This window comes from Elephas maximus, chromosome 4 (genome assembly GCF_024166365.1).
Source record: "Elephas maximus indicus isolate mEleMax1 chromosome 4, mEleMax1 primary haplotype, whole genome shotgun sequence".
NCBI lineage: Eukaryota > Metazoa > Chordata > Mammalia > Proboscidea > Elephantidae > Elephas > Elephas maximus.
Window position 1 is genome coordinate 32,470,855 of NC_064822.1, and position 14,594 is coordinate 32,485,448.

Consider the following 14,594-nt stretch of genomic DNA (forward strand, 5'->3'; position numbering starts at 1 on the left):
CCCTTTGCTGCTTCCCTGGCTCCTTCCCTCCTTTCCTTTCTTCTTTCCTTCTTTGGCATCACCTTTCTTCTTTACTTCTCTGTCTGGAGCGTGGATACCACCACTGGATATGAGGTTGAGGCAGCACACAGCAGAGTAACAAGGTAGAAGAGCCTTGGGTCATTTTTACACTGACTGCCTACCCAGATTTCTAGTAAAAGAGGAATAAAATTATTTCTCATTAATGCTTCTGTTATTTGAATTTTTTAATATATGTGTGCAAATTCTAATATAATATGTTTAAATTAGATTAAGGACATTTCCTTCTATTCTAGTTAATAAGAGACTTTTTTTAAAACATCATGAATGATTGGATTTAAATGCTTTTTGTGGATTAGTTGAGATGAACATAGGTTATATGGATTTTCTCTTTTATCTGGTGATGTGAAATGTATTTATTGTTTTTTGAATATTAAACCATCCTTGAATTTCTGGAATGAACTCAACTTGATCATAATATTTCTTTTTCCATTTCTCCATTTAGTTTGCTATTATTTTATTGACGATTGTTTTCCATCTGTGGTCTATGTTTTCATCTATGTTCATTGTGTTCCATCTATGTGTACATAGAAGATATTGTTTACATTTATCTCCTCTCTTTTTTCTTGATGAATCTTGGCAGATTATCTATTTTATCAATTTTTTTCAGAGACCCAACTTTTGTATTCATAAATCTTCTCTATTATGTCATTATTTTCTACTTCATAAATTTCTTTTCTTTATTATTTAATTTGACTCTACTATCTTTGGGTTTACTCTGTTTTTCTCATTCCTTGAGATGGAACTGGATTGCGTTGCTCCATATTTTGACAACCCAACTACGTTGGCTTAACCAAAAAACCAAGAAGTCTAGAATTGGATAATCCAGAGTTAGGGCAGTAGCTCTGTGATGCCATCGATGTACCAAACTCGTTTCATCTTTTCAAATCTTCACCCTCAGCGTGTGGCAATCCAAATAGGGCTAGATCCTCTAAAGGTGAAGCCATCACTGGTTATATCTTGGGATTTAAGACTGTACTTGATCCAGAGTATTTTTCCATGGCTTACCAACATAGTACCATTCATGAAATGGCAACTTGGTATAAAGAAAGAAGTATGGACTCCTGAGTCAATCATAACTTTGTTCAAATCTTGGACCTTCCACTTACTGGCCATATAATGTTAGACTAGTCATTTTTTTTTTTTTTTAGTCATTTAGTCTCTCAGTCTTGATATTCTCATGCTAATTAACACATTCCACAAAGTGTGTTGTTGTTGTGTTGTTAGGTGCCGTTGAGTCGATTCCGACTCATAGCGACCCTGTGCACAACAGAACAAAACACTGCCGGGTCCTGTGTCATCTTTACAATCCTGTTATGCTTGAGCTCGTTGTTGTGGCCACTGTGTCAGTCCACCTCATTGAGGGTCTTCCTCTTTTCCGCTGACCCTGTACTTTGCCAAGCACGATGTCCTTCTCCAGGGACTGATCCCTCCTGACAACATGCCCAAAGTATGTAAGATGCAGTCTCGCCATCCTTGCTTCCAAGGAGCATTCTGGTTGTACTTCTTCCAAGACAGATTTGTTTGTTCTTTTGGCAGCCCATGGTATATTCAATATTCATTACCAACACCACAATTCAAAGGCACCAATTCTTCTTCAGTCTTCCTTATTCATTGTCCAGCTTTCACATGCATGTGATGCGATTGAAAATACCATGGCTTGGGTCAGATGCACCTTAGTCTTCAAGGTGACATCTTTGCTTTTCAACACGTTAAAGAGGTCCTTTGCAGCAGATTTACCCAATGTAATGCGTCTTTTGATTTCTTGACTGTTTCTTCCATGGCTATTGATTGCGGATCCAAGTAAAATGAAATCCTTGACAACTTCAATCTTTTCTCCGTTTATCATGATGTTGCTCATTGGTCCAGGTGTGAGGATTTTTGTTTTGTTTACATTGAGCTGCAATCTATACTGAAGGCTGTGGTCTTTGATCTTCATTAGTAAGTACTTCAAGTCTTTTTCACTTTCAGTGAGCAAGGTTGTGTCATCTGCATATCACAGGTTGTTAATGAGTCTTCCTCCATTCCTCATGCCCCATTCTTCTTCATATAGTCCAGCTTCTTAGATTATTTGCTCAGCATACAGATTGAATAGGTATGGTGAAAGGATACAACCCTGATGCACACCTTTCCTGACTTTAAACCAATCTGTATCCCCTTGTTCTGTCCGAACAGCTGCCTCTTGATCTATGTAAAGGTTCCTCATGAGCACAATTAAGTGTTCTAGCACTCCCATTCTTTGCAATCTTATCCATAATTTTATGATCCACACAGTTGAATGCCTTTGCATAGTCAATAAAACGCAGGTAAACATCCGTTATAGAGGCAGGACCCAACTGACATCGGCAACGATATCTCTGGTTTCCATGTCCTTTTCTGAAACCAGCCTGAATTTCTGGCAGTTCCCTGTCGATATACTGCTGCAGCATGTTTTGAATGATCTTCAGCAAAATTTTCCTTGCATGTGATATTAATGACATTGTTCTATAATTGCTGCATTTGATTGGATCACCTTTCTTGGGAATAGGCATAAATATGGATCTCTTCCAGTCATTTGGCCAGGAAGCTGTCTTCCATATATCTTTTTTTTTTAAATAATTTTTATTGTGCTTTAAGTGAAAGTTTACAAATCAAGTCAGTCTGTCACACATAAGCCTATATACATCTTACTAAAAACCCTCTAGTCTCTCCTTTCGTGACCATTTGCCAGTTTCTAACCCTCTCTGCCCTCCCATCTCCCCTCCAGACAGGAGATGCCAACACAGTCTCAAGTGTCCACCTGATACAAGTAGCTCACTCTTCATCAGCATCTCTCTCCAACCCATTGTCCAGTCCCTTCCATGTCTGATGAGTTGTCTTCGGGAATGGTTCCTGTCCTGAGCCAACAGAAGGTCTGGGGGCCATGACCACCGGGGTCCTTCTAGGCTCAGTCAGACCATTAAGTCTGGTCTTTTTATAAGAATTTGGGGTCTGCATCCCACTGTTCTCCTGCTCCCTCAGGGGTTCTCTGTTGTCCTCCCTGTCAGGGCAGTTATCAGTTGTGGCCAGGCACCATCTAGTTCTTCTGGTCTTAGGATGATGTAAGTTTCTAGTTTATGTGGCCCTTTCTGTCTCTTGGGCTCATAGTTATCGTGTGACCTTGGTGTTCTTCATTCTCCTTTGATCTAGGTGGGTTGAGACCAATTGATGCATCTTAGATGGCCGCTTGTTAGCATTTAAGACCCCAGACACCACACTTCAAAGTGGGATGCAGAATGTTTTCTTAATAGAATTTATTTTGCCAGTTGACTTAGAAGTCCCCTTAAGCCGTAGTCCCCAAACCCCCGCCCTTGCCTCACTGACCTTCGAAGCATTCAGTTTATCCTGGAAACTTCTTTGCTTTTGGTCCAGTCCAGTTGAGCTGACCTTCCCTGTATTGAGTATTGTCCTTCCCTTCACCTAAAGTAGTTCTTATCTACTAACTAATCAGTAAATAACCCTCTCCCACCCTCCCTCCCTCCCCTCCTCATAACCACAAAAGTATGTGTTCTTCTCAGTTTATACTATTTCTCAAGACCTTATAATAGTGGTCTTATACAATATTTGTCCTTTTGCCTCTGACTAATTTCACTCAGCGTAATGCCTTCCAGGTTCCTCCATGTTATGAAATGTTTCACAGATTCGTCACTGTTCTTTATTGATGCGTAGTATCCCATTGTGTGAATATACCATAATTTATTTAACTATTCATCCGTTGATGGACACCTTGGTTGCTTCCAGCTTTTTGCTATTGTAAACAGTGCTGCAATAAACATGGGTGTGCATATATCTGTTCGTGTAAAGGCTCTTATTTCTCTAGGGTATATTCCAAGGAGTGGGATTTCTGGGTTGTATGGTAGTTCTATTTCTAACTTTTCAAGAAAAAGCCAGATAGATTTCCAAAGTGGTTGTACCATTTGACATTCCCATCAGCAGTGTATAAGAGTTCCAATCTCTCTGCAGCCTCTCCAACATTTATTATTTTGTGTTTTTTGGATTAATGCCAGCCTTGTTGGAGTGAGATGAAATCTCATTGTAATTTTGATCTGCATTTCTCTAATGGCTAATGATCGTGAACATTTCCTCAAGTATCTGTTAGATACCTGAATGTCTTCTTTAGTGAAGTGTCTGTTCATATCCTTTGCCCATTTTTTAATTGGGTTATTTGTTTTTTTGCAGTTGAGTTTTTGCAGTATCATGTAGATTTTAGAGATCAGGCGCTGATCAGAACTGTCATAGCTAAAAACTTTTTCCCAGTCTGTAGGTAGTCTTTTTACTCTTTTGCTGAAGTCTTTGGATGAGCATAGGTGTTCGATTTTTAGGAGCTCCCAGTTATCTAGTTTTTCTTCTACATTCTTTATAATGTTTTGTGTACTGTTTATGCCATGTATTAGGGCTCCTAACATTGTCCCTATTTTTTCTTCCATGATCTTTATGGTTCTAGATTTTATGTTTAGGTCTTTGATCCATTTTGAGTTAGTTTTTGTGCATGGAGTGAGGTATGGGTCTTGTTTCATTTTTTTGCAGATGAATATCCAGTTGTGCCTGGATCGTTTGTTAAAAAGACTGTCTTTTCCCCATCTAACTGTTTTGGGGCCTTTGTCAAATATCAACTGCTCATATGTGGATGGATTTATGTCTGGATTCTCAATTCTGTTCCATTGGTCCATGTATCTGTTATTGTACCAGTACTGGGCTGTTTTGACTGTGGCGGTATAATAGGTTCTAAAATCAGGTGAAGTAAGGCCTCCAACTTGTTCTTCTTTTTCAGTAATGACTTATTTATCCAGGGCCTCTTTCCCTTCCATATGAAGTTGGTGATTTGTTTCTCCATCTCATTAAAGAATATCGTTGGGATTTGGATCAGAATTGCATTCAATGTATAGATTACTTTTGGTAGAATAGACATTTTTATAATGTTAGGTCTTCCTATCCACGAGCAAGGTGTGTTCTTCCACTTTTGTAAGTCTCTTTTGGTTTCTTGCAGAAGTGTACTGTAGTTCTCTTTGTATAAGTCTTTTCCATCTCTGGTAAGATTTATTCCTTAGTATTTTATCTTCTTGGGGGCTACTGTAAATGGTATTAATTTGGTGATTTCCTCTTCGATGTTTTTTTTTGTTGGTATAGAGGAATCCAACTGATTTTTTTTATGTTTATCTTGTATCCCGATACTCTGCTGAACTCTTCTATTAGTTTCAGTAGTTTTCTGGAGGATTCCTTAGGGTTTTCTGTGCTGCATCCGTTTTTGGAAACATCTCAATTAATAATCCGTCAACTCCTGAAGCGTTGTTTTTTGCCAGTGACTTCAGAGCAGTTTGGACTTTTTCCTTCAGTACCATCGGTTCCTGATCAGATGCTACCTCTTGAAATGGTTGAACACTGACTAATTCTTTTTGGTATAATGACTCTGTGTATTCCTTCCATCTTCTTTTGATGCTTCCTGAGTCATTTAATATTTTCCCTATAGAATCCTTCACTATTGCAACTCAAGGCTTGAATTTTTTCTTCAGTTCTTTCAGCTTGAGAAATGCCGAGCATGTTCTTCCCTTTTGGTTTTCCATCTCTAGCTCTTTGCACATTTCATTATAATACTTTGTCTTCTCAAGAGTCCCTTTGAAATCATCTGTTCAGTTCTTTTACTTCATCAATTCTTCCTTTTGCTTTAGCTGCTTGACATGCAAGAGCAAGTTTCAGAGTCTTCTCTGACATCCGTCTTGGTCTTTTCTTTCTTTCCTGTCTTTTCAATGACCTCTTGCTTTCTTCATGTTTGATGCCCTTGATGTCATTCCACAGCTCGTCTTGTCTTTGGTCACTAGTGTTCAATGCATCAAATCTATTCTTGAGATGGTCTCTAAATTCAGGTGAGATACACTCAAGGTCGTATTTTGGCTCTCATGGACTTGCTCTGCTTTTCTTCAGTTTCAGCTTGAATTTGCATATGAGCAATTGATGGTCTGTTCCACAGTCGGCCCCTGGCCTTGTTCTGACTGATGATATTGAGCTTCTCCATCGTCTCTTTCCGCAGATGTAGTGAATTGGATTCCTCAGTGTTCCATCTGACGAGGTCCATGTGTATAAAAATATAGTCGCCGTTTATATTGGTGAAAGAAGGTATTTGCAATAAAGAAGTAGTTGGTCTCGTAAAATTCTATCATTCAATCTCCAGCATTGTTTCTATCACCAAGGCCGTGTTTTCCAACTACCGATTTTTCTTCTTTGTTTCCAACTTTCACATTCCAGTCACCAGTAGCTATCAATGCATCCTGATTGTATGTTCGATCAATTTCAGACTGTAGCAGCTGAAAAAACCTTCTATTTCTTCATCTTTGGGCTTAGTGGTTGGTGGGTAAATTTGAATAACAGTAGTATTAACTGGTCTTCCTTGTAGGCATTTGGGTACTATCCTATCACCGACAGCGTTGCCCTTCAGGATAGATCTTGAAACGTTTTTTTTGACGATGAATGCAACACCATTCCTCTTCAAGTTGTCATTCCCAGCATAGTAGACTATATGATTCTAATGCAAAATGGCCAACATCAGCCCATTGGAGCTCACTAATGCCCAGGATATTGATGTTTATGCGTTTCATTTCATTTTTGGCAATTTCCAATTTTCCTAGATTCATACTTCGTACATTCCAGGTTCTGATTATTAAAGGATGTTTGCAGCTGTTTCTTCTCATTTTGAGTCATGCCACATCAGCAGTCAAAGGTCCCAAAAGCTTTACTCCAACCACATCATTAAGGTTGATTCTACTTTGAGGAGGCAACTCTTCCCCAGTAATCTTTTGAGTGCCTTCCAACTTGGGAGGGCTCATCTTCCAGCAGTATATCAGACACTGTTCCACTACTATTCATAAGGTTTTCACTGGCTAGTACTTTTCAGAAGTAGACCGCCAGGTCCTTCTTCCTAGTCTGTCTTAGTCTGGAAGCTCAGCTGAAACCTATCCTCCATGGGTGACCCTGCTGGTGTCTGAATACTGGTAGCATAGCTTCCAGAATCACAGCAACATGCAAGCCCCCACAGTATGCCAAACTGACAGACACTTGGGGGCCACAAAGTATAAAGATTTCAAAATGGGATTCTTCTGAGGATTCCAGTATTCAAAAAAAAAATTCATTGTTGTCAAGTCGATTCCGAATCATAGCAGCCCCATAGGACAGAGTAGAACTGTCCCATAGGGTTTGCAAGGAGCAGGTGGTGGATTCATACTGCTGACCTTTTGGTTAGCAGCTATAACTCTTAACCACTATGCCACCAGGGCTCTGTGGGTTCCAATATCAAATTCTAAAGTTAGTGTGAGTAAGATATCATTTTTAGAATTCTCAGGGGAAATGGTTGCACATCAGATCGGTGATTTTAGCCACTGAATCATAAGAGGAGGAGACTCAGAGGGTGAAGAGGAAATATATTTTGAAGAGGTTTCTTTGGAAGCGACTAGTGCCATGCTCCCCAAGGAAGGAGAGGTAGCAGGACCTCTATCCCTCACCTCAAAGCTAATAAGGCAGACTTCTATGGAATTTGAAATATGTTTACTACTGTAAGTCACAGAAGACTTGCTTCAAGTAAGCCCAAGTGGGCTGTGATAAGAAGATGAGTGACTAAGTTGGTATCAGTCTGCAATCCCAGTTTTGTTGGAGCAAGCAACGTGTGATTGTTTCCCATGGACCATTTGTGGCACACAAGAAAGACCCAGGGTGGGGTCATTCTGGGTCCTATCCATAGGGTGACCTAGAAGGACAGAGGACACCTGACAGTAGGGAGAAGAAAAAATGAACTCCAGATTCATAGAAGTAGAGGAAGAAGTAGCAAATGGTCACCCAGAATAGAGAGGCATCTGCTTGGGTCAAGATGTACCTGCAGGAGAGAAGGTCCCGGCAGTGGGAATCTCTAAAGAAGCTATGCCAGTGCCCAAGGGAGGAAGAGTTAGTTTTCAGTCCCTGCAAAACCAAGGCGAAGCCACCCCACCAGGTAGGAGCAGCCATGTGCCTTTACCTCTCCTGCTTTGTCCCTGGTAGAGTCTGACACAGCAGCTAGGGTGTGGGAGAGGAGGTAAGAGGGTGCAAGAGCAGATCACACTCTTCTCTAAGACAGGCACCTGCTAACCACTGGCCACAGCTTGGACTACAAAGAGAACTCTTACCTTTGAATGACATTTGAAGCTATTAACTCATAGGTGTCATATTCTAAATGCTATTTTGAGGCCGTGTTTTGAGTGATGGCAGGACTTCCTCTTCCCGAGAAAGAGCAGACAAGCCATGGAATTCTCCAAAGTTTTCATTCAAGGCAGGGGAAGATTACCTAGTGAATACATCTTAGATGGATGGTGGAAGACAAAAATATATTCTGTTTCGATTATATCACAAATGGTTCTCATTCAACACACTGGTTATATATCTAAGTACCTCACTAGTAGATTCTCAACAAAAGTTTATTCTTGCCCACCTTTTCTGATCTGAAATACATGTCTTGAAAATAACTTTAAGGGCTGACAAAAGGCTGTTGTTAGCACAGGTATTTTATTCTGTATGAGAGAAATTGCTAGGAACCTTCTCTCCCTTATCCCATTAACATACATAGTTTCACAGATTGTCATTTCGAGAGCCTGAGCACCATGGGATGGAATTACTGGGGTTGCCCAATGCACAAAATATTTGAGAAGTAATCCTTAAAAGTCAAGACAGCCTCTTGACCCAGTTATGTGCCCAGAACCAGGGAATGTGTTAGAATCTTCACATAGAGAGCCATAATCCTCTACAATAACGTAAGTTTTTCAATTTTTAGATTGTTAAAGCCCTTCAAGTGGATTTTGGGTTCCTCAGACAATTGCTTCAATTGCAGTTTGAGGATCGACTTAAAGAGGAGGCTTTGAATCTTTTCAATGCTCTACATGACAGGATCACATCGATCGAGAAACACTATCAACAGGTAGAAGTTCTCTCATCTCTTTGTTTTGTATGTGGATTCATCTTGTACTTAAATGTGTATGTAGTGCAGTTCTGAATTTAGTAATTTTGAAGGCAGTTTAATTTGCATACTGTCTTAGGCTGGGTTCTCTAGAGAAGCAAAAGCAACGCAGTGTATAAATACATATAGAAAGAGACTCGTGTCGAGGAAATGGCTCACGCAGTTGTAGAGGCTGGAAAGTCCCAAGTCCATGGGCCAGGCTGGAGGCTTTTCCTGACTCACATAGCTGCAGGGGCTGACAAATCCAAGATCAGAAGGTCAGACAGCAGACCTCTGGCTCATAGGCTGTGGAGGCCGATGAATCCCAAGGTCGGCAGGTAAGATGGCAGGTAAGCTGCTAGCTCAAGTCCCAAGAACCGGAGGTCAAATGAACAGGAGCCAGCTGCAGGATTCAAAGCAAGCAAAAGCCTTCGAGGCTTGTCAGAAAGTTCACCAGTTTTGGACACAGGCCACACCCCCAAAGAAATTCCCTTTTAACTGATTGGCTGCTCATAGCAGATCCCATCATGGAGGTCATCACTTTATATCAGATCCCATCGTGGAGGTGATCACATCATCATATGACTGCCAAACTACATCATAACTGCCAAACCACTGAGAATCGTGGTCTAGCCAAGTTGACACACAACCTTAACGATCACACATATGTTGTGTCTCATATAATAGCTAGTATTTATACATAGGTTTAGCATGTGCCAGGAGCTTTTTAAAGTACTTGTATATGAGCTCATTTAGTCTTCATAATAACCTGATGGAGTAGGCACAGTTATTATCCCTGTTTCACAAATGAAAAAACTGAGACACAGGAAGATTCATTAACTTACTGAAGGTCACCAGTTAAAAATGGTGGAGCTTAGGTTCCAGCCCAGACAGTTTGACTTGAGTTCTTGCTTTCAACCACACGTTTATATGACCTTATTTATGCTTTCATGGCTCTTTAGGAACAAAGATGTGAAAACTATGCTGCTGGAAGAAATTCCCTAAAATCTGTGGTCAGGTTAGCACACTTATCTCTCATCAAGAATAGGCATCACTGTTATTTCTCTGCCATAAATCAACAATAACAACAACAACAAAAATCTTTTGTTGACCATACCATACTAAGTACCAAGCTAAGCTTATTAAGTACATTTCCTCCTTAAGTCCCTCAAATATCCTAAAATGGAAATCTGACTCTCCTGGATCTACAGACAAAGAAACTGAGCTTGCCAAGGTTAAGTAAGTTGTTTAAGGTCAGACAGAGAGTAAGTGGCACAATGTTATTTAAGTCCAATTCTGTCTGACTTAAAGCCTTTATAAATTGAAATTTTCAAGAGATTGCATCTTAAGTGTGATTCATATTTGGAAACATACTGTGGTGCTCACTGTATTTATTTTTGGTTTGCAGAATGAGGAGCAGATGAGAAAATGCTTCAATCAGCAGTTAGCTGATGCCATAGCTATTACCAAAGGAATGTACACGGTGGGTTTTTAGTGTCGTCACTGGTAAGACTGGCTTTATTTCCTGTGTGGGTTCCCAGTCTGTGTTTTTAGCTTTGAGGGACTGATTGCTCAGTTTTCAGGTCACTTCAGAGGGCTCAGGCCCAAGACTATTCACACTCACATTAAATTTACAAAAATAACACCTTCTTGTGACAGGTACAATTTTCCAGAGACTGGAAAATTCCAATCTGCTATCCAAGGCACCTGGGTTAAGTAGTGAAGTAAGCCAAAGTTTGTTTGGTGGAGATGCAGTTGGGTAAAAGAAAGTCAGATGGTCTTAAGGGATAGTTTATCAGGTCTGTAGTAAATTCCAGTGAATGGCCTCTGACTCTTTATGGAGTAACTTTTTTAATGATGCGGACACTCTATCTGCCAAATAGGGTGCTTCACTCTCCAGCATAATGGGAAATTTCATATTACTTTTTTTTAGACTTGACAGGGACGTGGTTACTTATAGCTTTCATCTTGCCTTTTGTGTCAATATGCTCCCATAAAGTAATGTTTTATATTTATAGCTAATTACCAGATTGCATAGCACTTAACTTCTCTGGTAGTTACATGTTGGTAGTTAATTATACAATTGCTTGTTAAATGTCTCTGCTCTGTGCCAGAACGGAAGCCTGATAAGAGCAAAAATGCTGCCTGTCTTACTGCTGTGGCCTTGGCTCTTAGCAACAAACCTAGTACATAATTAGCAATCAGCTACTAATTGCTAGAGGAACCAACAGTTGATACACCTGTGGCAGACACTGTTGGTTGTCTGCTCAAGTCATTCTCCAGCCCTACCTTCTCCCTCCTCCTTTTTTGTATTAGCAGAGGCACTTCCTACTACAGAAGTTGAAATGTTAGGTATTTGCTTTCCCAGCTTCCTTTTCAGCTATAGCAATGGGACCTGAAGTCATTAACTATGTGTATAATAACAGAACTATTACACATTTTTTATAGAAAATAACAGAATAATACTACGTAATGACATATATGAAGGGAAGTTGGCTGAAGTATTTGGGAGAGTTTGTTCTTCCTAATGAAAGAGACTCATGGGAAGAAACGCTGTTTCCTTGGCATTGTTGTCTCCTTATGCTTGGAACTACTGCAGCCACCTTAAAACCAAGAACGGGGACACTCTGGATATGGTGAGGGTGGCAGAATGTTTAAACCACTGTTAGTTGAACGTTCAGTTACTTGCAGCTGAAAACACCCCAGGACGACTGCTCTGTCAAGGGGCTCTGTGTCTCTGTGACAGACTGTGTTTCCAAAGAGAGTTGCAACAATATTTCTCACCCATCTGCTCTTTCACATCACCTTGCTATTTCCCCACTAAGAGGTAGAGTCTAATTCCTCTAGCTTTGAATCTGGGCTGGCCTTGGTCACATCCTTGTAACCACAGCATGTGGAAGAAGAGACACTGCAGGACTTCCGAGACTAGATCAAGAAGCCTTGTAACTTTATTCTCATCCTTTAGGAACGGAATGCCTGCTCTCTGGATTTTCCCACATTAGGGAGATTAAATACACTATTTCATTCAGTCCTCAAAAAATGAGCTAACTGTGCAAGCAGCAAGAACTGGGACCCCAGATCAACTCTTCAATTCCTGATATGACTCAAAAACTGGTGTTATGGGTAAAGGGAGCCATCTCATAGCCTCAGATTTTAACTTACTGTTCTCACTAAATCCAGTTATTTCTATGCTACTACAGGTGTGTCTGGCTTACCCAAAATGGGGTGCTCAGAGACAAAGCCCAAATGCCTTTTTCCCTAAAGACATTAGTATGAAGTAGACATTAGTATCCTCATTTTATAGCAGCAGAAGAGACATGCCTCATCCTTTAGAACAGATGCTTTACTAGAATGTTACTCTTGTAACAGCAGTAACAACGCATTGGAGAAACAGATACGGATATATGCTGTACAGAGACCATGAAGGTTTTGCTCAGCAGACTCTCTTCAGTGCTGCAAACCTTGGCAGCAAAAAGCTTTACACTGCATATTTATTAAAGACAGAAAAAAAAGGAAGGAAGAAAGATGAGCAACTTAAGTTGGTGAGTAGGATTGTAGAGAAGTGGAAGGAAAGGAAAAAGAGAAAAGGAAAATTCTACTCTAAATTGGAAGAAAGTTAAAGAGGCTTGTCAACCAAATGCAGCACGTGGAGCTAGTTTGGATCTTGATTCGAATAAACCAACTCTTAAAGGGGGGGCAGTTTTGAGACAAGTGGGGGAATTTTATTATGAATTGTGTATTACTAAATAATACCAGTTTTGACTTATAGCCACCCTACAGGACAGAGCAGAACTCTTCCATAAAGATTACAGCTTCCAAGGCTGTAAGCTTTAGGGAAGACTGTCACACCTTTCTCCTGTGGAGTAGCTGGTGAGTTCGAAATGCCAACCTTTTGGTTAGCAGCTGAGCGCCTAACCACTGTGACACCAGGGCTCCTTTTAAATAATATGAAGGATCTGTTTGTTAGTTTTGTTAGCTGTGATGCTGGGATTGTGATTATGTAACAAAGCACCCATAATTATTAACAATGCACTGTGAAGTATTTAGGGATCAATGACATGACATCTAGGATTCCCCTTAAAATACGTACACACAAAACAGTAGCTAAGTGCGTGAATACAAACTATTATAATTTTTTCTACTTTGGTGTATGCTTACATTTTTTTCATCATAACAAAATAGACATGTTTGGAAAATGCAAGTTAACCCTTGAACTGCTCTTCTTTTGAAAACCCCAGTGGTCTTCTGTGAACCTAGGATGGGTTCCAAACTTCTTCACATGGTCTCCGAGGCTTTAGGTGATCTGGCCCTGTCCCCCTCTTCCCAGTTCACTCTATTTCAGGTGCCTAGTCAGCTTTCTGATCCTCAAGCATGACAACTGCATTCCTGCCTCAGGGACAAGGCACTGGCTCTTCTCTTTGCTGGAAACTTCTTCCTCCATTTTCATATTGTAGCTCAGATGTTACCTTTTCAGAGAGGCCTTTTGTGACTACCACCACTTAACCAGCCACCTTCCACCCTAGTCTTTCCCTATACCCTCACCCCATTTTATTGTCTTCAAAGCAGTTACCCCTGTCTGAAATTGTCTTGTCCATTTGCTTATTTATTTACATCTGTCTCACTCTTCTAAAGTTTATGCTCCCCTAGAGCAGTGATATTGCCTTTGTACCTAGACAGTGCTTGGCACATAGTAGGTGCTGGGTAAGTATTTGTCAAAAGAATAAACAAATAGATGGGACTTTCTAAGTGTGAGTCATTTCACAAAGTCCATAAAAGAAGATAAAAATAGGCATGAAATGAAAAACTTCTGTGCAACAAAAGGTACTAAAAATAGTTCAAAGGCAAATGAAGAATTGGGAAAATATTTGAAATATAATATGCAGATAAGGTATTAATATCCATATTGTATTCAGAGCACCTACCAGTCATTTAAGTAATGGTGAATAATCTTATAGAAAGATGAGCATAACAACAATTTTAAGGATGGCTCAGGACCCGGCAGTGTTTCGTTCTATTGTGCATAGGGTCGCAATGAGTCGGAACCGACTCGATGGCACCTAACAACAACATTTAAGCTGAGGTAAATTCATATAAGGTTGGTGGTTCAAACCCAGCCAGAGGTGCCTGTAAAGACAGGCCTAGTGATCTGCTTCTGAAAGGTCGCAGTCTTGAAAACCCCGACAGAGCAGTTCTATTCTGCACACATGGGTCACCATGAGTCAGAATCAACTCGATGGCAATAATAACTGAGATAGAGGGGTTTGAAGATATATTTGAATTTGTTTAAAATGTGGTAAAAAAAAATCCGTTGCCATTAATTGATTCCAGCTTATGACAACCCCGTGTGTTGCAGAGTAGAACTGAGCTCCAAGAGGCTTCCTTGGGTGTAATCTTTGAGGAAGCAGATCACCAGGCTTTTCTCCCAAGGCACTGCTGGGTAGGTTGGAATCACCAAACTTCTGGTTCGCAGCTGACTACAAACCAAAATGTGGTAGATCAACGTAATATGGTAGATCTCATTTTGTGAAAAAATGCAAAGCAAAATGAATAT

At 40.2% G+C, this 14,594-nt stretch overlaps 1 protein-coding gene across 1 annotated transcript in view; it reads left to right on the plus strand.

Annotated features, from left to right (window-relative positions):
* The window catches only part of C4H10orf67 (chromosome 4 C10orf67 homolog), a 159,914-nt gene that overhangs the window by 17,639 nt on the left and 127,681 nt on the right, over positions 1 to 14,594 (plus strand). Inside the window, exons 4-5 of the mRNA XM_049881626.1 lie at positions 8,882 to 9,025; positions 10,452 to 10,526. Coding sequence (XP_049737583.1) covers positions 8,882 to 9,025; positions 10,452 to 10,526 — 219 coding nt within the window. The remainder of the gene's footprint in view (positions 1 to 8,881; positions 9,026 to 10,451; positions 10,527 to 14,594) is intronic.